At 36.0% G+C, this 23,956-nt stretch overlaps 1 protein-coding gene and 1 long non-coding RNA gene across 2 annotated transcripts; one reads left to right on the top strand and one right to left on the bottom strand.

Annotated features, from left to right (window-relative positions):
• Positions 1–11,157: 11,157 nt before the first annotated feature.
• Positions 11,158–18,792, bottom strand: LOC149533235 (G-type lectin S-receptor-like serine/threonine-protein kinase LECRK2). The gene is made up of 2 exons (XM_089805650.1): positions 18,287–18,792; positions 11,158–13,445 (listed from the first exon to the last, which is right to left on the bottom strand). The coding sequence occupies exons 1-2, from the start codon at positions 18,668–18,670 to the stop codon at positions 11,415–11,417; spliced, it is 2,415 nt and encodes an 804-aa protein (XP_089661776.1). The 5' UTR covers positions 18,671–18,792; the 3' UTR covers positions 11,158–11,414.
• On the top strand, positions 13,845–14,577 carry LOC149533236 (uncharacterized). Its single transcript, XR_016357355.1, has 2 exons — positions 13,845–13,952; positions 14,163–14,577. It is a non-coding gene; the product is annotated as an uncharacterized LOC149533236 (long non-coding RNA).
• Positions 18,793–23,956: the final 5,164 nt, after the last annotated feature.

The following is a 23,956-nucleotide window of genomic DNA, read 5'->3' as shown; positions in this document are numbered from 1 at the left end:
CACAATTTTACTAGCATGTCAATCAAAGTCTCCACTCACATTTCACAATTCTCATTACATTTCCACTAACCTAACTAACAAGATAATGATGAGTCCACTAAAGAACACAACTAATTCACAAAGCATAATCAAAAGTAAAGAAGTTTTAAGACATTGAAATGATAATATATTGTAGTTTCAATTTAGATGATTTAGAATGTGTTACATCCCAAATTTTGCCCTAAAATTTTAAACTAATTATAGCCGTTGAATCAATTTATTTCTTAATGTTCATATGAAATTGAGTTAGTTAATTATAGCCATTGTCTATTCCTTCATGATCATGTGAAATTGAGTTAGTTTATTATAGTCATTGTATTGATTTAATTATCATATGTAACTGAGTTAGTTAATTATAGCTGATGTTTATTCCTTCATGATCATGTGAATTGAGTTAGTTAATTATAGTTTTTATATTGATTTAATTATCATATGTAAGAGAGTTAGTTAATTATAGCTATTGTATCAATCTAATTCATGATCATGTGAAATTGAGTTAGTTAATTATAGTCATTGTACATATATGATGAGCATGTAAAGTTAGTTATTTTGACATTGATGAAATCCCTAACGATTACTTGATGATTTCAAATTAGCAATTTATAAATCTTTAATTTATGTCTTGGCAAGAATGTTGTTTTCAATGATTACAGGATGAAGGTTGAAGAGAGAGGTGAAGCATTGTGAAATGGGGTCATCGGAAGGGGATGGTCGAATAGTTCAATCATCAAAATCCATAGGTTTGACCTAAAACCATCTTGGCAAGGTTACTAGGACTTGGAAACATATTTCATGGTGGAACCGCATGAGCTATAAGTGGAACATTATAATAAATAATATAAAATAAACATAAATTCTTACTTTTAAAGAATTATCAAATATAATTATTATTATACTTTCTCAAATATGATCATATGTAAATAATAATAAGATGACACCATTACATTATGCATTAATAATCAAATGATGCCACCCTATCATTATGTACACATAAGCATAATTGAGAAAATAAAACAATAATAAAATAATATTAATTTTTAAAATCTTTCATTTTCTTTCTTTCTTACTTTTCCCTCATTTCTTTCTTTTTTCTCTTAAGTTGATTTGAGGGCATTCGAATTGAATCTTGTAACTATAGGTAGTTGTAGAGACAAGCTCCTTCTATATTATGAATTTCTTTAGTCATCTATCGACATTCTTTCATTCACTTCCCTTCAGCTTCTCTAATTCCTTAGCAATCAAGGTCCCTATTAGCTATCATTGTAGAGACTAAACCTTGTTTAGATAATATCCTATTTTAATTCGAATCAATACCATTTACTGTGAATTGTAGAGCAAGATCAGTGGATTTATTCAAGCACAAGCTCATCTCAGAATTTGGTGACAGAGAGCCATGTAAGATATCTAATTTAACTCGTATGACCATTACACTTTCCTTTTGATGTTATGAATGCAAAATATGATCCTTGAGTTGACAATTCTGATCATGGTTTCTTTTAGTATTTGCATGTGGAAATAAAACCCGTATTGAGCATAAGTCTACCATTTTCCATTACCAAGTTTGTCATTTCCTTTGTGGTTATATAACAATAATAATTACTTGAAGTCTGTCATAATCCATGAGAAGAATGACATTTTTCCTTTTGTGATAACATTACACTAATTTATACATAAGTTTGATGATTTTCTTTTAACCATATGCATATTTGAATGTGTAGAATTTCTCTAAATCATTTAAGGTCAATGACTAGAAAGTTATCATCCAGTTGGATATCAATTACATCCTGATATAATGCAAATAATTGACGTTGAGATATTGAAATCAGTACACTAAGGAATTCATTAGGCAAAAATGCTAGTATATGGTGAAGAAGGTGTAAAGTATCTATATAAAGTTAATCTAAAGGCACCAAGGAATCATCGGCTTGATGGCTTGAATATGGTGAGGAGGTGTAGAGTTATCTACAAAACAAGAATGATATCAAAATTAAATAAATAATAAAATAAATAATGCATTAGCTCATGCATGTTCCATTCATGAAGTAAGTTGTCAAGCTAAGTGGTGGAGATCAGGATTGTCAACCCACAATTTGAAATCCTTGGCTAGGGTGGAATTAGGCAGATTTGCTAGAACAAGTGATCTATGTTGATTGTCCAAATGCTTTAGTTATTTTGTCAAATAACTATTGGAACCTCAACCCACCTAGATACTCTGATGGCTGGATTTATGAACATCCCAAGCCTGACCTCGGGGTAGGGAGGGCCATTTTATTAAATTAGAATAAGTGGAGATAAGTATTGGTCTACGGATGGGAGGTTAAGCCTATGTCAATGCTTCTCCTCTCACCAATGCTAGGGCATGGACAACAAGTAAAAGAAGTTTCACAATACTCACTGTATGTTCATTTCACCTCTGAATGTTTAGTTATTTCATTTCAAGATGAAAGTTATTTACTTTTCTTTTAGCTTTTTACAAATAACTATACTTAAATTAGATATTTCTTTTCAAGAACATTCGTTACTTAATTTTAGTTGAATAATTCGAAGTAGTTAAATGATTACATCTTATATTTACTTTCAATTGATTAAGAAGTTAATTGTTAACATCTCATTTTGTATTCTTGGAAATTCAATAATGTAAATAGATTTCATGTTAGTTTAAATAGTTGTTGGAATTCTTAATCATGTGAATAGAGTTAGAAAATAGTTTAGTTTTAGACTAAAACTTGTTAAGGAAAAATCGTATGTTACAGAAAGAGATTATATTCTGGTGCTTTGGTTTATATATATATATATGGGCATATGCACCCAGTTGTGGTGTTAAAAAGGTGACAAGGAAATTTTTTTTTCCCTATTTTAAAAAGCGCATATGCGCTATAGCGCATGCATGCTTTTAAAAAATAAAAAGTATATATGATGGGCTGCAAACCCGCAGCCCATCATTTTCATCAGCATTTTCTTCTACTCCTACAGCGAGCAGTGCGTACGCGAGTTGAAGACTCAACATTTGCACCACCATTTGCCAAAATGCCTCCTCGTCGACGAAATCCAAGACCACAAGCGCACCCACGACGATGTCGTAAGTGATAAACCTAACTTTGCATTGTTTGATATATTTTTCATATTGTTTTGTAAGTTTTTTATATTCTTTTGTAGGGTTTTTACAAATTTCATTTAGATTTATTTATTTATTTGAATTTCAATTGATTTTTTATCAAGAAATGTTCATAATCAACCAGAAAATCCACAAGAACATCAAAACCCTCAAGAACCCCAAAACCAAAACCCTCCTCAAGAAGAAGAACAAATTCCACAACCCAAACCAATTGCAAGACCTCCACCAGGCACACAAGAAAATATAAGAAATGAAATAGAGAGAGGAAAAACTAAATTAGAAGGAATCATTGCTTGGTTGAAAGAATCCGAACAAACCAATCCAATGAGGGCTCAATTGGCATCATCCCTCGAATCCATTAACACTCAGATAGCCTCAGTTAGTGGTCAGTTAGATATTTGGCAGGCTAAGAGGGATGAACAAAAAAGATTTTATGCAAATAAATTGTCATATGAAGATGTTAGAAAAAAGGGAATACCAAAAGGTAGTATATGTGCATTATTTAGAAAACCCGGTGAGCAAAATACTGTTAGAGAGGGTACTAAACGATTCCCCATCCATTGGTGCATACATGATGCTATTAGAAATAATTTTTGGGATAGATGGTGGATGGTTTTTGATGCCCCTCCTTGCAACAATCACGAGGTCCCCATGTATTTTTTGAAGAAATTATATTGTGAGTTTGTCCTTGGGGAGATCCCCAATTATTTTGATATGTTAGACTCCTAGGGTAGAAGTGGGGATTCATCATTTGAGAGGCCAGGAGCACGTCGTGACCCTAATGTAGTTAGGGCAGTCGTGGTCCATCCACAGCGCGAGCATGTGATTATTCCTTCAGTTGTGAAGGAACATGTAGAGGCCAGCACTCTAGGGACCATTAATGCTTTGACGCAAACCCTCGTCCATTCCACGAGCCCATTAGTTGAGGGGGAGCCTTCTATATGTCGTGGTCACATGTGCACTTCATGCGGATCCCTATGCACATTTGGCACTCATGTCGGAGATGGTGCAGATGATGGGCTTGTCACCGATCAGTTCCTGAACGAGACATTTGGCATTGACACACAAGTAAATTACTAATTTGATCACATTTCATACTTATAGTGAATGATTAATTAATTAAGATTTATTGACATTGTTCAAAATTTAGGGTCAAAGTGTTCCTGGGCCTAGCAGCGATCCTCCAGACCCATTTTTTGTCCCTTCGACGAGTCCTGAGGTATGTATCAATTTAATCATTTTAATTAATACATATATTTATTACATAATCATATTAAGGATTGACCAAAAAAAATATGCATGTGCATCAGTTCTCCACAGGACAATCAACCTTTACCACAGACACAGAGCAGAGACATCATACGAGCTTCACACAGGTACAGTTGTTTCATGTTAATTTAATTCATTTGATTATATTTATTCCATGTTTCATTTTAGATACAACGTGTATTGTATGACATGCAGCTCATTATGTCGGACACACCTCCTCATCTGCGACAGTCTGTTGATAGTGGAGTGGCCGCAGCTATGGCTAGCTCACAGCCACTGACAGAGCTATGAAAGAATTTTCTTCGCTTTAGTTGTTGTTTATAATAGTTAATCTCAAAATTTCTAATGTTATTTATAAGTGATTATATTTATTGAATTGTTGTAGGGTCTTGTCACGCCTGATCGTCCAAGAGCATTTGAGGTGGACTTACATAGTGACTATTTGTTGGCGGTAAGAAAATAATTGATTTTGTGAGTACATATATTTGATTTCAACGTATAATAAATATTGATTCATATCTACTTTCTTTGTATCAGTTGGACCTGGAGAAGAGCCTCAACAAGAGGTCAAGTGAGCGTGTCAGGAGGGCCCTATCATCTCCACTATCTCCCTCGACACGACGGCAGAGGACGTCGAGAGACTTGTTTCCTTCCTCTCGTGGGAAGGAAAAGATGTAGTTGAGATATTTGATACATATATATAGAGACTTTTTTCCTTCCCCATGTATATATATAGGCATCTGAGAGACATATTCGATACACATTTAATGTACATATGACATTCTATATTTGATGTATGACATATTTGATGTATGACATTATTGGTTAATATATGATATGTTTTTTCATATACGACATTATTGGTTATCATAATATATTATGTGTTTGTTAATGTATATGACATTATTGGTTATCATTTTATATTATATGTTTGTTCATGTATGACGTTAAATTAGATATGTTCGTGTATGACATTAAATTAGATATGTGCATGTATGAAATTAAATTCAATTGCTAGAGAGTTTCCATTATGTCTACCAACTAGTAGATGTTCTTTTTTGCTTTATTAGTATTTCTCAAAAACTGCAAAGAAGTTGTTTCTGGTGAATAGTTGTAAACAATTGTGATCATCGACTTCATGTCCTCATGGCTTTGGCTGCGAACACTTGTAACTTTGGCTATAAGCATCCATGGCTTTGGCTATGTGCACTAGTGGCTTTGGCTGTGAGCATTTATGGATTTGGTTGTAGGCACAATATAGCCTTGGCTGTAGGTTGTCTTTCTTGCTGCATGTCGAAGTTACCTTCAAGAATATCATTAGTCTAAGATCATTACAATTAAAATACTATGACATAATACCTTGGAAATAATAGTCTTTAAGCCATTACTTTATTTGTTAGAACATCATGTAGTATCTACTGTAGTCCTTCTACTCAAATATGTTTTCAAAAATACTTAGTATGGCAAAGAAATGTCTATGGAAAGCTTGTCAAATAGGATATTGAAGAACTAAATGTGGATAGTCATTAGTACCCATCAATAAGAACACGGACATCTTTCTCAAGCAAGCCATATGACATTAGAAAGTAATTTATAAATTTCCTTTGCAAATAACTAGAAGATGCTATGAATCTTAATACAGAGTTAATCACGAACTCATTATTCCATCCAAGAAGCATATATCACCCTAAGCCAATTAACCGACAGGATAAAAATTAATTCAATTTCAACAAAATTTTGAGTATAACAAGCATCTTAGGGATTCTTACAAGAATTAACACGATGTTCACAAGAGCATTACAAGTTCTTGTAATGCTATTTCACATATTGTAATCATATTCAGTTTTGAATGGCCATTTGTGTTACAAGCATAAATGTTCTTTAAGGTCTTTTAATTCTAGACATGAATTTTATTATGAAGCTTTTTTATGACAACCCACTCAATGCATATATTGTTGTTCCACATTATGCTAATTTGACTTTCATTGGTTGATTTGGGTCTAGACATGACGTTATTCACTACCTTTTTTATATATTATTTTTTTGTAGTGAGGTTCTGGCCTGAATGAATGTATTAATCATCCCCCCTCTCTCTTCTCTCCCATCCCCTACTCTCTAGATTTTTCACACGCACTCCCATCCCTCTCTCTCCTCCTCTCCCACTCCCTCTCCCAGGTCACCTACTATCTCTCTCTCTCAAGTTCTCTCTCTCCCTCTCTACTCTCTCTCTCCCATCCCCTACTCTTACTCTCTCTCTCTCTCTCTCCCATTCCCAACTCTCTCTCACACTCTCTCCCATCCCCTACTCTCTCTCACACTCTCTCCCATCCTTTCACTCTGTCTCTCCCATCCCGTACTCTCTCTCTGTGCCGCCCCCTACTCTCTCTCTCACTCTCTCCCATCCTTTCACTCTATCTCTCCCATCCTTTCACTCTGTCTCTCCCATCCTGTACTCTCTCTCTGCCACCCCCTACTCTCTCTCACACTCTCACACTCTCTCCCATCCCCTACTCTCTCTCTTTCACAGACACACACACTCTTATCCCCCCACTCTCTTCTCTCCCATCCCCTACTCTCTACATCCGTCACGCACACTCCCATCCCCCCTATCTCTCTCCCTCTCCCTCTCCTACTGCCTACTAGATCTCTCTCTCTCTCTACTCTCTCTCTCTCTCCCATCCCATCCCTTACTCTCACTCTCTCTCTCTCCCATCCCCTACTCTCTCTCACACTCCCATCCCCTAATCTCACTCTCTCTCTCCCATCTCGTACGAGCTCTCTCCACCACCACCTACTCTCTCTCACACTCTCACACTCTCTCCCATCCCCTACTCTGTCTCTCTTACACACATTCCCATTCCCCCTCTCTCTCTCTCCCTCTCCCACTCCCTCTCCCATTGCCTACCTTCTCTCCCCCATCCCCTACTCTCTCTCTCCCCTCTCCCATCCCCTACTCTCTCTCTTTCATAGACACACACTCCCATCCCCCCCTCTCTCTCCTCTCCCATCCCCTCCTCTCTAGATTTGTCACACACACTCCCATCCCCCCTCTCTCTCCCTCTCCCACTCCCTCTTGCACCAACTACTATCTCTCTCTCTCTCAAGTACTCTCTTTCCCTCTTTACTTTCTCTCTCCCATCCCCTACTCTCACTCTCTCTCTTCCATCCCCTACTCTCTCTCCCATCCCCTACTCTCTCTCTCTCTCTCTCTCTCTCTCTCTCTCTCTCTCTCTCCCCCATCCTGTACAAGCTCTCTCTACCACCCCCTACTCTCTCTCAAACTCTCACACTCTCTCCCATCCCCTACTCTATCTCTCTTATACACATTCCCATTCCCCCCCTCTCTCTCTCTCTCTCACTCCCTCTCCCATTGCCTACTCTCTCCCATCCCCAACTCTATCTCTCTTACACACTTCCATTCCCCCTCTCTCTCTCCCTCCCACTCCCTCTCCCATCGCCTACTATCTCTCTCTCTCTCACTCTCTCCCTCTCTCTCCCATCCCCTACTCTCACTCTCTCTCTTTGCCACCCCTACTCTCTCTCACACTCTCACACTCTCTCCCATCCCCTACTTTCTCTCTTACACACACTTCCGTCCCCCCTCTCTCTCCCTCTCCCACTCCCTCTTCCATTGCCTAATCTCTTTCTCTTCCATCCACCCTCTCTCTCCCTCTCCCACTCCCTTTTCCATTGCCTACTCTCTTTCTATCCCATCCCCTACTCTCTCTATCTCTCTCTCCCCTCCCTCATTCCCTACTCTCTCTCTTTCACACACACCCATCCCCCCTCTCTCCTCTCCCATCCTCTACTTTTTCTCTCACTCACTCTCCCTCTCCCACTGCCTACTCTCACTGTCTCTCACTCTCTCTCTCCCTCTCTACTCTCTCTCTCTGCTACCCCCTACCCTCTCTCACATTTTCACACTCTCTCTCTTTCTCTCTTACACACATTTCCATCCCCCCTCTCTCTCTCCCTCTCCCACTCCCTCTCCCATCACCTACTCTCTCTTCCATCCCCTACTCTCTCTCAAGCTACTCTATCTTCCCCCTCTCCCATTCCCTACTCTCTCTCTTTCACACACATGCACTCCCATCCTCCTCTCTCTCGCTCTTCCTCTCCCACTCCGTCTCCCACCACCTACTCTCTCTCTCCCCCATCCCCTACTCTCAATCTCTCTCTCCCAACTTGTACTCTCTCTCACACTTCCTCTCTCTCCCATCCCCTACTTTCAATCTCTCTCCCCCATCCCGTACTCTCTCTTTGCCACCTCTACTCTCTCTCTCACACTTCCTCTCTCTTGCATCTTGTACTCTCTTTGCCACCCCTACTCTCTCACATTTCCTCTATCTCCCATCCTATACTCTCTCTACCACCCCTACTCTTTCTCACTTCCTCTCTCCCCTCTCCCATCCCCTACTTTCTCTCTATCTCTCTCACACACACAAATAGCCATTCCCTCGCCCCACCCCCCCCAGCTCTCTTTTGGTTTTGGTTTGCAATTTAGGTCTCAATAGTGTGTGTGCACTACCTTGAATTCAATAGCATTTTAATAGAGCATGCGCGCTATAGGGTGCACGCGCTATTCAAATCTTTGCATTAAAACCAAGCCTAAGGCTTGGTTTTGCCTTGGAGATCCAACCCAAAGGTTTGGAGTTTATAAACAGGTCTGAGATGTGTTTTCCAGCAAACATACAAAAAATGATTAATTTTTCTTGTGTGCTCCCCTTCAAGATTCCTCGTGGTTGGGTATCGATAAGATCGGGTTACATAACATTATAGGTCTCTGTGTTAGCTATCTAACCATATAATTTATTTTTAATTTGAACTATTTTAAGTCTTTCATCTATAATTTCTTTTGAATGTATGTTCATTTTTTGTCAAAAACCACCATGTACTAATTGGACTATAGATTTTAGCTCATTCATCGAATTTTGTAACAACTTAGTTTTTTAGAAACTAGACTCCATTCTAAACACTTTGAAAAAAAGAAGTTTTGATTTTAGATTAGTTTTCAATCATTTCTAGCGGGAGCACATAAATATTTCACATTTTTGGGATGGGTCTAATTAAAAAATTCATTAAAAAAAAAAAAAAAATTATAAAATTACCCAAAAAATCTGGGATAAACTACATAGTGTTAGGTAACTTTTGACCAGAGTGATTAAAGAATTTCAAAAAAAAAGTTAAAATTTTAGGGGGGCCACACTTTGTACTATGTTATGTTTTTTTGGAATAAACAGTACCACTTTCTGTGGCCCCCTTTTTTGAGGACCTAAAACTAAACCATTTTGAAAAAAAATTAGTAGTTTAGAAACTAGATTCAAAGGACTACGACTTTTATTTTTGTCATAGCTTAAAATTTTGAGCGTAACTATCTTCAAATTCTTGTTGAAGTCCAGAATTTGTTGATTTCAGGAAAAAGGTGTCCACTTATACCCCCATTTTGGCACCACAACTTTGTGCACTTACCCATATATATATATATAAAGAAATAATTTTATATTTTTTCTCAGTATTATGCCCTTGTGTTGGGGGTTTATTGGCAAGGTATTGTACTATATGACACCCTAGACTACAATTTCAAACTAGTTTGACATAACTACTGATGTTTATGGGCATGTACAACACTTCTAAATCTAATTCTTGAATGCACGATACTTCTTCAACGTAGTATGATTCACACAAACTCCTAGTAAACTTAGACTTAGTGTGACCAACTAGGTATGACTCGTTAGCAACAAATTTTACTCAAGCTTCTCCTTTAAACCCTCAAATTGATCCACTAAAGATTAAGCATATGTAAAATAGCAATAATGTCATTAATATATTTTACCAAAAATATTAATATCATTCAACTCCTAATAATACTTCACACAAACTCTGCTAAAAGTTATTGTAATTGTTGTATTGTAGAAAAATCAAGATCAACAAAGTCTTTGTACTTTGTTGAAGATGGTTTTTATCAAGGTCAACCGATAGATGCAGTATCCTTTGACTAATGTATAATTCTACAACTATATATATAATTCTGCTAGTAAGTCGAATGAGGTAGAGAATACTAAAGGAACAAACTTCTTGTACTTGTGTGTCCTTTATCCACATTCCTATCTCATACATATAAGACACTCAAGAGACATGTCCTAAGAAAGGACATGACTCTTCCTAAGTTGGCCCTACACAAACCAAAGAGTATGTTGCCCAAATCGACATCTCATAAATAAACAATTTAGTTAGTAAATATACTAACAATAACTATGTCATTTTAAACATTAATAAATGCTCCAAGAAGGATTCTGATTAGGTAAATACTATAAGGTATTTAATAGGTTAAATCTTTTACTAAGGATATCAATGCTTTGCTAGATCTGTACGATCTACAATCCAGATCAGTTATGTTATTAGAGTTATTTAGGATTAACAAAAACATTCACTTTATATTGATTATAGTATACAAAATTAACCTTAAAAAAAAAATTGAGATATTGAGTTTATTCTTAAGATACGCTCTTAAGAACATAGATGTGAAGATTCTATTGAAATCCTCGTCTAAATTATTTAATATAAATTATTAAAAGAAGTATTAAATTTAGACATCTTATCTCAAGACACATATCTAATTTTAATAACTACTTCAATATAGATACTTTACACCTAATATGTTGAAGTTTTTTAGATAGATAAATTTAGTATATACACCATTACATTGTAATAGATAAAAGATATGGAGTAAGTGGTAAAATATAAAATATAATGCACTTTATTAACCTTACAAAATATAATAAAATATCATTCGATATTTCGGTAATTGCTTTCATATGGTGATATTTGAAGAAGTTGCAATAGTTTAGTAGCTGCATATTACTGTTGAAGCTTAGAATCAGTGGTGAAGAGGAACACCATGATATAGTAATACAAGCAGGAGAAGACGTTTGGAATTTTGCAATATGAGATTACAACGTGATCGAGAAAGCAGTGCAAAGCGATGGAAATATCAAGGAGGTGGGGGGACCGCGATCTGCACTGTTCCTTCCAACATCTGCACGACCCTTTTAATTGACGGCCTCAGAGCAGGATTGTCTTGAATGCACCACAGCGCCGTCAGCACCATTCTTTCCAGCTGCCTCTGCTCAATTTCATCGCCTTCTAACTGCTGCTGCTCCACCACTTTCACAAGTTTCCCATTTTTGAAGCAGTCATAAACCCAGTCGCACAGAAGGATTTCATTTCCTTGCTCATCAGAACAAACGGTTTTTCTGCAACAGATGATTTCAAGGAGCATCATTCCAAAGCTGTAAACGTCAACTTTCACGGTGACGGCGACATTCCGGTGCCACTCAGGTGCCATGTAACCTTTTGTGCCCCGAGCCCCGGCGGTAAATGTTCGGGTGTGCTCCGCCTTCATCAATTTGGCCAAGCCAAATTCAGATATCTTTGGGCTGTACTTATCGTCAAGCAGAATGTTCTGAGGCTTTATGTCACAGTGGATGATCTGCGTCGCGCATTCGTCGTGGAGGTAGAGGATGCCTCTTGCTGCCCCTATGGCAATTTCCACGCGCAACTCCCAGCTAAGAAACTCGCTATCAACAAACAAGACCCCGTCCAAGGATCCGTTACTCATGTATTGATACACCAGAAACTTGTGCTCACCCTCGTCGCAGAAACCATACAATTGAACAAGATTTCTGTGATGGCTTGTACCGATAATACTCACCTCTGTTCTGAACTCCTTTTCCCCCTGGTCTTCCTGCACCAGCTTATCCAACGCCTTCACTGCAATCACCCTTGCGTTGGGCAGTTCGCCTCTGTAAACTTTACCAAAGGAACCCCTTCCTATTTCCTGTTTGAAACCTCCAGTAGCAGCATGGATCTCTTTGTAACTATAAGCCTTTAAGTGTCGCCTCTTCGACCCCGCTTTGTCTTGCACTGTACTCGTTGTGGCGTCATGAATACTAGAGCTACGGAAGGACCATGTTAGCAGGAGCGTTGCTGCAGCCAGGATTGAAGAACAACCCACCACACCTATTCCAACCATTAGAAGAACTCTCCCCTTTCGTTTGTCCTTCGCCTCATCTTTGGTTGCATTTGGAAATTGAGCGCGAGGAGGAAAGGAAGAGGGAGAGTAGGGCGCGATCGAATGGTTGGTGAGTTTGACAAAAGCTTTACTTGTAATATCAGAGCCCTGTCGCCCGTCCATCAGAGGCATACGCTTCTTGTAACACATACTTTTCTCGTAAGTAACTATGGTACACATGCAATCGTCACTGCAGGCCTCCATGCATTCACTCTCAGAAACATCCCTCAGATTTGAGTAATCATTACCCTCCGTCCAGTCGGTTTCTGGAAGCTCTATCATTTCGTTCCTTGCGCTGCAGCTGTAGTCCTGTGAAGAATTCGACTTGCATCCCTTCCAGGCGTCTTGTGTGCTCACTAAATCGAATCCCGGCGGGCATAAACAGTTGGGCTTCTTCAAGTCGGTCAGGTGACAATAGCTGTTAAGCCCGCACAGGCCTTTCACTTTGCACGGGTCATCCGGAGGTTGCCATACATGTGACCAAGAAGCGGAGCCACTGCCCATCTGATTCCACACATAGAGCCTTAGGACTCCATCAGTATCAAGCGTGACTCTCTGAAGAATCTCATCCTCTCCCTCCCCACCCGCATTGAGCATCGCCACTTCTATGTCACTGTCATTTACCAGGTACAAGTGTCCAGTGCGATCAAACTTCAACCCGGTATAACGATAAGCATAGTCGTCATCGTCTACCTCATCACTTGCCCTCCAGTAAGCGCCTTTATCCTCCAACCTCTCCACTAGATAAATCACCACGTCTCTGTCATCTTCCACAGTGAGCCCGAACCTTCCCGAGGAGAAGTTGGTATCTGAAGCTTTGCAAAACATGGTGTGATTGAAGCGCAGCGTCTGGCCGGGCAGCTGGGTGTCCGTAGGCTCGTCGAAGCTCTGCCAGATGGGCGTTGCCGACTGATTGAGTAGCACAAAGTTACCACTGTTGAGCATTGCAGCCTGTTAAAAATAATGTTTATTATAGTAGCTGGGCATTTAATGCACAGTCCATAACTTTCTACTTGCTTATTGGAGCCTCTCTCTTTGTACAAAATTTGAATTTAAAATTATGTAGAAATTTCTAGAGTGCTTCCTTTCTTGAAGCTTCTCAAGAACCCTCTAGAAATATGTATGAGCTCTATAAATAGAGCATTCCTCTCAGCTGTAATAACATGAAGAAACTTTATAGCTCTTTGATATGTTTGAGTTTTGCTGCTCTGTTTTTAAGCTCTGTTTTTTTATTCTTTGTGCTGCTTTTTTAATTCATCATGGTATCAGAGCATTTTCAGTTCTTTGGGCTGTAAATATATGATGCTTTTGGAATGAATATATGTGTTTTCCTTGTGTGAATCTTTACATTTGCAGGCTGTAACTAAGGAGTGAACAGCAGTTTGGTTTGGGACAAAAAAACTACATCAAAGGAAGGATATTGCAGCAAAAGAAAAGTTTTTTTTCTTCAACAAATTGGTGAGACTTTTTCAGTTTCAAGCTTGGGTGTTCAAGTTCTTAAATATCTTTCATTCTCATCCAAAAAAAAAAAGGAGAGAATTTAACAATGGAATCACTTGGTGTGACTTTGCCTACAGTTAAATTAAATGGAAAAAATTATTATGATTGGGTATCTCATGTTGAAATCACTCTAACCCTTCAAAATTGTTATGATATTGTGACTGGTAGTGAACAAAGGCCTACGAATCCAGGAAATGATCAAGATAATTGGGATAAAAGGGACAAGAGGGCAGCAGCACTAATCAAGCTTACACTTTCAGAAGAAGTTTTTCCAGAAGTTCGTAATGAGAGAAGTGGAGTCAAAGTTTGGGAGATTTTGAAAGATTTATATTAAAATTCAGGTGATGTATGGATCTTATCTCTCACAACTGAATTATACAATTTGAAATTATCAAGCTCACAAGAGATAGTCCCACATTTAAGTAAGTTAAAGGAAAAGAAAAATGAGCTTGCTTCTCTTGGAAAAGATATAGATGATAAAGATTTTGTGCAAATTATATTACAAAGTCTTCCAGGATCTTATCAATCATTTATAAGGGGTTTAGATACTGCAGATAAATTAAAAAGTATTAAATCAAAAGAATTGTGTGCTAAGTTGGTTCAAGAAGAGAAAAGACAAGTTAAAGAAAAAGAATCATTTGATGGTGAATCTCAAGCATTTGTAATGAAAGGAAAACAATATTATAAGAATCACAAGAAAATGAATCTAAAGAAAGAAATTGGAAGAATGAAAATAAGAGTATTTCATATATAGATCATAATAGAAGTAAATGGAAATGTCATTATTGTGGTAAAATGGGTCATAAGGCAAATGAATGTTTCAAGAAGAAAAGAGATGTAGAAAAGAAAGTAAATAATTATCCAAAATTAGGAGATTCTAAAAGAAATGCATTTTGTGTTGCACTTAAAGAAAATAATACTTTCAAAGAAGATTGGGTTATTGATTCTGGTGCTACACAACACATGTCTCATAATGAGAATCAATTTGAATCAATAAGTGAAAATAATATAGAGAAAATATATTTGGGGGATAATAGTGCTTTAGAAGTTAAAGGGACTGGTAATGTCAAAATTGATAATGGTTTGTTCAAAAATGTGAAATTAGTCCCTGAATTAAAAACAAATCTGCTTTCAGTATCTCAAATTGCAAGTCAAGGACATAAAATAGAATTCTACAATGATAAGTGCTTAATCAAGGATGTCAATGATAATTATAGAGTCATTGCAATTGGTAAAATGGAGAATGGATTATATAAATTTCAAGAATTTACTTCTAAATGTGGAGATAAACATATGTGTGCTATTGCCCAATATGATGATATGAGCAAGATATGGCATGAGCGTTTGGGGCACATCAATTTTCAAAGTCTCAAGCTTATGGAGAAATTACAAATGGTGTATGGGCTGCCAAAGATATCATTAAGCCCTAAGGTGTGTGAAGGATGTGCAATGGGAAAACAACATGTGGAAAGTTTCCCTCAAGGTAAATCATGGAGAGCAAAAACTCCTCTACATTTAGTCCATAGTGATGTAATGGGTCCTTTCAAAACATCATCAATTGGAGGATCAAGGTATGCCCTCACTTTTATAGATGATTATAGTAGAAGAATTTGGGTGTATTTTCTACAAAAGAAAGATGAAGTGTTTCAAAAGTTTAAAGAGTTTAAAGCTTTGACTGAAAAACAAAGTGGAAAGTACTTAAAGATACTAAGAACTGATAGAGGGACTGAATACATGAATAAAGCTCTTTTAGATTTTTGTAAAGAACATGGCATTAAAAAGGAATCAACTGTCTCTTATTCACCCCAAAAAAATGGTGTTGCTGAAAGGAAAAATAGAACTATAATAGAAATGGCTAGGTGCATGCTTCATTCTAGAAATCTAGAAGCTAAATTTTGGGTTGAAGCAGTTCATACTGCCGTATATATCTTGAATAGAACACCTACTAAGGCAGTTTTGAACATAACACCAGAAGAGGCATGGAGTGGAAGAAAGCCTACAGTATCTCATTTTAGAATTTTTGGTTGTAAAGCATATGCTCACATTCCTGATGAAAGGAGGAGCAAACTTGAAAGGAAAAGCGAAAAGTGCACAATGGTTGGATATAGTGAGGAATCGAAAGGATATAGGTTATACAATCCTAGAACTAATGAAATCTATATTAAAAGAAATGTATGGTTTGATGAAGATGTTAAGAATGATAATTCTCCAACATTATCTTTCTTTCCAATTTTGATTGATGAAGAAAATTCTACTTCTACCAATAGTCAAAGTCAAGGTGTGCAAACCACTACATGGGATGAGACTCAAGAAAGTGATAATGAAAATCCAAAGAAATTTAGAAGCATCAAAGAAATTTATCAAGAAGGTCCTAGATATATATTTGCTAACTATGCTCTTATGACTAAAGTGATGCAGGTTGACACTCCAAACACATATGAAGAAGCAAAAGGAAAAGAAGAATGGGAAGCAGCTATGCAAGAAGAATACAATTCTTTGATGAAGAATGGAACATGGGAACTAACAACACTTCCAGAAGGCAAAAATGTGGTTGGTTGCAAGTGGACCTATAGAACCAAATTCACATCAGATGGAGCTATTGAAAAATACAAAGCAAGGTTAGTGGCTAAAGGTTTCTCACAAGAAGAAGGTATAGACTATACTGAAACCTTTGCTCCAGTAGCTAAGATGACTTCCATTCGTACAATAGTTGCTTTAGCTACAAAGTTTGGTTGGAAAATTTTTCAAATGGATGTAAAAAGTGCATTTTTGCATGGTGACTTAAAAGAAGAAATTTATATGCAACAACCACCAGGATTTATTAAGTATGGAGAAGAGAATTTGGTGTGTAGATTAAGAAAATCACTCTATGGTCTCAAACAAGCACCAAGGGAATGGTACTCAAAAATTAATAAGTACTTCCTAGAAGTTGGATTTAAAAGAAGTAATGCTGATCCAGATGTGTATGTAAAATATTGTGATAATAAGGTTGTTATCATTGTATTGTATGTGGATGACTTGATTATTACAGGAAATCACGCACATGATATTGAGATAACTAAAAATCAACTCAAACAAGCTTTCGAAATAACTGATTTAGGACTAATGCACTATTTTTTGGGTATGCAAGTATGGCAAGAAGAAGGAAGAATCATGCTCTCTCAAACTAAATATGCTCTTGATGTACTTAAAAAATTCAATATGAGTGATTGTAAACCATGTAATACACCATGTGAAATAGGAGTAAAGTTAGGTGCTAACTCTACTCAAAAGAAAGTGGATGGAAAATTATATAGGCAGCTTGTTGGAAATCTTTTGTATCTTACTATAACTAGACCAGATATTGCATATGCAGTTGGTATTGTATCGAGATACATGGCAGATCCACACATTGAACACTGGAAAGCGGCTAAAAGAATATTAAGATATATTAAGGGTACTTACCAGCTTGGCATTGAATACAAATATGGAGGAGAACCTACTTTAGTTGGATATACAGATTCTGATTATGCAAGTGACATTGATGATAGAAAGTCAACTTCAGGATATATCTTCCATCTTGGATCGGGACCGATTTCATGGAGTAGCAAGAAGCAATCAACAGTGTCACTCTCATCTACAGAAGCTGAATATATTGGTTTATCAAAGGCATCTCAAGAAGCATTATGGCTTAGGAGGTTACTTGAAGAATTGCATCATCCACAAGACTCTCCAACAACAATATTTTGTGATAATCAAAGTACTATCAAGCTAGCAAAAAATCCAGTATATCATGCAAGGTCCAAGCATATAGAAGTGCATCATCATTTTGTTCGAGATCTAATTGAAAGACAAGAGGTGGAGCTTCAATTTTGCGGAACAGAAGATCAACTTGCTGATATATTTACAAAAGCATTGTCTATTGTAAAATCTACGAAATTTAGAAATCTATTGCAGCTCAAAGATGTTCCTACTCTCTCCAAATAAACATTATGGGGGGGTGTTAAAAATAATGTTTATTATAGTAGCTGGGCATTTAATGCACAGTCCAGAACTTTCTACTTGCTTCTTGGAGCCTCTCTCTTTGTGCAAAATTTGAATTTAAAATTATGTAGAAATGTCTAGAGTGCTTCCTTTCTTGAAGCTTCTCAAGAACCCTCTAGAAATATGTATGAGCTCTATAAATAGAGCATTCCTCTCAGCTGTAATAACATGAAGAAACTTTATAGCTCTTTGATATGTTTGAGTTTTGCTGCTCTGTTTTTAAGCTCTGTTTTTTTATTCTTTGTGCTGCTTTTTTAATTCATCACAGCCGCTGATACGCTTTCGTTTTCATTTACAGCCGCGTCTGCAACCCATTTTAGTCTTCTTTGAGAATCGATCACCTGAAGCCCCGCCGCAGAAAGGTGCAGGGTAGACCCCTTTTCGACTCGAAGCTCTTCGTCGTCCGTCTTGGCTGCCCAGGCGAAGGTGAAGTCAGATATGTTTTCAAACCAGACGCCTACTGAGTAGAGAGGAGGAGCGACAGAATGAAATCCAAAGGCGAATTCTCCACTGCGTGAAACCCATTTGAAATTTTGGGAAGCAGCAGTAAGAGTTGAACGGAGGCTAATATCGTGCGGAAAAAGGGAATGGGCCGAAACGCACACGACCACGCTTATAAAAACTGTGGAGAGCAGTAGAGTTGCAGAGGCCATGGAATGAATGAAGTCAGGGGAAATGCAGGGAACAGGGGAATGCCGATTGTGGAATGGAAGTGGGAGAGCTACAATGCTCCGTTATGATCAGGACGCAACAACCAGCGTAGACAAGGACTCGAGACCCGACAAAAGCGGGTCAATGAAAATTTGAAATTGTCTAGAAATATTAAATTTGAAGGTGGATTGTGGAAATTTGATCTCTTCAATTTGTAAATAGAGAGGCCATAAGTGAAAATGATTTCAGTATAGGACTGTGTTAAATTAATAATTATATTTGTTAATTTAATGTTCAATTTATTTTATAATATTGTGTTAATAGTTGTGATTTTCTACAATTATTTTGTACTAATAATTAATATTTACTTATATCTAATTAGTTTAAATAGTTATGAATCATGACTATTTTTTTAAAGATTTAAATAATGAGTCAATCTTTGTTAGAAAAATATTTTAGGTAATAGTTATGTATTTAAAATTAGTCATTAAACATGTATGTAAGTTTAACTTTGTTAAAAGCTTTCTTTCTTTCATTTAAAAATGGTTTATAAATTAATTTTCATATTTCAAATTTATGTGACTGTGTTTTTAGGCGATTGAGTGCTATCTTATACTATAGTTTTCATACTTTCTTTAGTCGTAGGTATTAGACATTATGAGTGCATATCTTTTCATTCAAATGTTAGATGATATATTCTACCTTTTTTTAACTTGCACTTATATGAGATAGGGCGTATTATGCTGTGATTTTGACTTAAATTGCAATGCTATCATGTCTAAGTTCACATGATTTCATTGAGTTAACTTATTTTATTAAAACCAAGTCTTGAAAATTCTTGAAAGCACTTAGCAAAAAAGACCATAAGAGATTATCAATGTACACACTAATTATAGTTAAGAGGAAAACTACGCCCAATAAAAAAATGCTACCCTTAAGATTAAAAATTGAAAAAGAAACCTAAAACCAACAAATAAATAGCAATCAACCATATAGTAAGGAACAAGAAAAACTAAGACATTTTCTTTAAAGATTCAGATGCCTCCATTCTAGTTGCTCATCATTCCCATTGCTAGCTTCTTCAAGTCCTTGTGATTTGGGGATAAGTTCTCATCCCTCCTCTTCAAGCTTTCCTTAGTTCTTTTGTTGGGTGCAAAGGTTTCTAGACCCATATCCTACTCTAACACTATGATTTATTTTTGCTGATGTGCCTTGTCGATATTATCCATCAGTTTATTCATTGAATCTCATTAACACACTAAAGGTGGGCTTCTCAACTTAGATCCTAGGAACATTGACACAATTCAAAACTATATCAACAAGGAAAATAAACTTAGAGTATGAGATGAATATTTTGATATCAATACAAGAAGGATTAATAATTAGCCTTCAACATGCTGAACAAACTTCCTTCAAAATATGCAACTTTTGTTTCAAGTTTTCAAACTTATCAGTTCACAATGGGATTTTCTTATACTATACTTTCATTTGAATCTTTTTTTTAATTATTGTTGATGTTAGAGAAATTCCGATTGATGAAAATGGGGATTCTTGGGTCTTCAAAGTTTAAATATTTGGTGCTTAATCATGGGAATCAAGTAAAAGGTTCTCATTGAAAGAAATGGAAAGGCAATCCAAAGCCACAACAAGATATCTAGCACAATTAACCTCCTCACAAAAAGGTAATTTGCATCTTCTTTAAATAAGGAGGCATATTCATTTAGGAAGGAGAGACTGTTAGGTTTGAAAGATAAATATCTAATAATTACATGTAAATACAAATAAATGAGACAAATATAACACATGGAAATGGAACAAGAAGACATAGGGATCTAACTTGATTCATCCCATCTTGAGCTATGTCCATAAAATAAAGATCCCAATTATTATCTAGTGAATCAATCTAATTACAATCCTCAATCCCTTGCAACTCAATACCATTTTAAGATGCTACAAAAATTTTATATGAAAAATACCTAACCTTAATCCATTTTAGCAAGACTCGTGTCAATAAAAAAATTAGGTTTAAAATACACTGGACAATAGTGAAACACAATTCTTGACTCCCTTTATGTAATAATAAAGTTATTTTTGGCTTTGTGGTGTGTTTCTCCCCCAATCTCACCTTATAGCATAATAGGGAGAACACCAAGGTCTTTTCCCTTATAGATTACAAGATGTGTTGACCCTTGACCTCCACAAGGGGCATTTCTATGTAACCCATCTTGGGGATGCTACCTAAAAATCTCAAAGAATAATTTGGTGCAAAACTGTTACAATAAAAGTAGGGAAAAATAACTTATGAGTTTAATTAGGCTTCATATAACAACATAGACCACCTTGCAAATATTTCAAACAAATTGGTCATGAGCATGTAGTTGCACACTAAATAGACTGATGAGTTGAAAATTATTATAAAACAAACAACATCAACTTTTCATTAATGTACTAAGAGAAGGGTTCATCACCTTTTACTTCCTCAAAATCAAAAGGAAACTATCATGTAAACTTAGATAAAGATTAAACTAGTAAATCACCATTTGCTCCAACAAGTTGTACATTTTCCAAGACACATCATTATTTAGATACTGCAATGTCATAGGTGAATCATTGTTATGCTATAATGCTACACGAAATATAATTGACATGTCATAAATAAGTTTATGGGTTCCTTGGGAAAGGTCAACCATTCAATCTCTCATGTTGAGCACCAGGGGAGCCAACCACTTTTTTGATAGTTAGAATACTACCTAGACCACATTCTCATCTCAAGCATGGTAGATGAAAAGTATTTTGATGACTTCAAGAGGCATGAATATACACACTATCTATTTTATCCTGTATTATTATAATGACCTCATCATTGTCTATTGTACCTTATATTTGATGTATTTATTTAATTTTTTGATAAGTCAATCAACATCCTCATTTAGTTGTATTGTACATTTCATTCAATAATTTGGTTGAAATGTCTATCATTTTACCTAAAAACCAATGTAATATTTTTATTTTAAAATGCAATTACTTCAAAATTTCAACATGCTATGAAACTTTGCAATATTTTCAAATAGTATTCATGTGTGGCATATTAGTAGAATGTTGATCCTTACACAAAAATGGTTGTAAATTTTCAACCATTTGGTAATAATTATAATGAAAAGATTATTCTTTTAACAAATATGACCTAATAATTTAATATTTTTCTATTTTTAGTTTAGATTGTATATAATATACCTCTTTTTGAGAAAATATCAAAAATAATGAAAATTAAAACAATATAGATTCAAAAAAACACCACCTTTAAATTGACAACAAGAAAAGTACAACATATAATGCTTATTCAAGTGTGCACATACAAAAATAAATGTACGTGTATGCAATGTACATAGTAAATTTGACCCTAAAGGAAACTATGTTTTATTAAGAGCCAATTTCACAAAAGAAATTTGGATACCTTCAACTAGATAAATTAGTGAAGATGTCTATAAAAAAATTTTTGCAAGAGTGAAAAGTATGGATGATAGTGGACTCTTAGTTTGAATGTGGGTGTTTCTACCAAGGGTGATAGAGTGATGTGTGGTTGTTCTTGTTATGGATTGTAGGCATACATGGACCAAAATAGTAAAGGATGTATTTTTGCAATCCAATCCAACAAGAACTTTAGCCCATGCCCAAGGATGTATTTTTGCTAATGGTCAATGATTTCCCAAATCATATAACCATGCCAACTTCCAATCTCTTATAATTCCTCTAGTGTTATAGATAAATTTGTATTACCTTTAGAGGACCCATTCAAAATAGATTTTAACCATTCAGGATATGAGAGTTCCCATTATGTGTTGCTAGTCCATAAGTCCAATTGCCATGAAGAATCTAGATAAAATGATCCCTGATGGTCTGGCATAGAAGAAGTTTAGGATGGAAATGAGCACGATTGGCATGAGCCATCATAAAATTATTATTCAGATTTATAACTTCTATGGTCAAGATTCTCACAAGCTTCTTGTCTACAAATACATCTCAAATGAGTCTCTTGACAAGGCTCTATTTTGTTGGAGAATGATGAAGTGTGATGATTCTCACCATATAGTAGAAGTGAGATCACTATAAAATCCAACCACTAGGATTGAAAAGTACAAGGAAAGATTGGTTGTGAAGGGGTATTCTTAGAAAGAAGGCATTGATTATGTCTAGAAATATTTTCTCCTGTAGCTAAGCTAACATCTATCAAATTTTTTTTGTCACCTGTAGCAGTGCATGACTTTGAAATTGAGTAGATGGATGTAATGACAATATTTTTTCATGGTGATCTTGAAGAAGAGATATACATGTCCCAACTAGAGTACTTCTGAGAAAAAGGGAAAGAGTATCTAGTATGTAAATTGAAAAAGTCTCTGTATGATTTAAAATAGTCCCCTAGAATGTGGTACCAAAAGTATGATACATATGGTTTGTCTTTGGATTTTCTAGATCTAAATGAGATCACTATGTGTATTATAAAGCTGAAGGTGATCGGATACTTATTATTGTTGTATATGTAGATGATATGTTATTTATAGGAAATAGTAGGTAAATGATTTTAGAATTAAATCCTCAGTTCTCCCTAATGTTTGAAATAAAATATTTAGGGTGAAAAAAATATATTTTTGGGATGGAAATCAAAAGGGACAGGGTTGGCAGAGAGCTTTGGCTCAGCTAGAGAAAATATATTACCAATGTTTTGGAGAAGCTCAATATGACTGACTGCAAGCAATATGTAGCTCTAGTGTTACATGGAACGAAGCTATTGGCCAATGATAGTCCAAAATCTCCTAATGAGATTGAAGACATGAAGCATGTACCTTATGCTAGTGTTGTTGAAAGCATAGTGGCTACCCATAGTTTACATTTCATGTTTTATTGTTGAATTCTTTTAGGCTAGATTTTATGGTTATATGTTATGATTTAGTGGTACTTGGTTACCTTATTTTGTTGATGTTATTTCATACTGAGTTTATATATTTGTTGACCTACTTGATACTCAATTATTTGATATGGTCATGTTTAATCTTTCAATGATGATGCTTTGTATGTTTCATATAGTGCTTTTATGGGTTTCATGATGATAGTTAGATGGATGATGCATATATGATTTTTATGGTTACTTACCCCATACTTGCATGTGTATGGTCTACATATATGTTTTAATTTATGTTTGACATTTTTGATGTCGTTGAGGGAGGGAGTCATAGTTACCTTCTTGTCAACTACATGATGTACCACTCCCCACCATTTCTATTTAGTTTAGA

Source organism: Cupressus sempervirens, chromosome 10 (genome assembly GCF_028749045.1).
Source record: "Cupressus sempervirens isolate cs-2001-9-10 chromosome 10, ASM2874904v1, whole genome shotgun sequence".
In the NCBI taxonomy this organism is placed as follows: Eukaryota; Viridiplantae; Streptophyta; class Pinopsida; order Cupressales; family Cupressaceae; genus Cupressus; species Cupressus sempervirens.
The sequence above is the reverse complement of the archived record's forward strand: the minus strand, read 5'-3'. Positions and strand labels throughout refer to the sequence as shown.

What these genes read in the sequence shown, in the direction of transcription:
- LOC149533235 (XM_089805650.1), bottom strand. Translation starts at nt 18,670, where the DNA reads ATGGCCTCTGCAACTCTACTGCTCTCCACAGTTTTTATAAGCGTGGTC. An exon ending in AAAACGAAAGCGTATCAGCG is followed by an intron (nt 13,446 to 18,286) that starts GCTGTGATGAAT and finishes TATTTTTAACAG; the next exon opens with GCTGCAATGCTCAACAGTGG.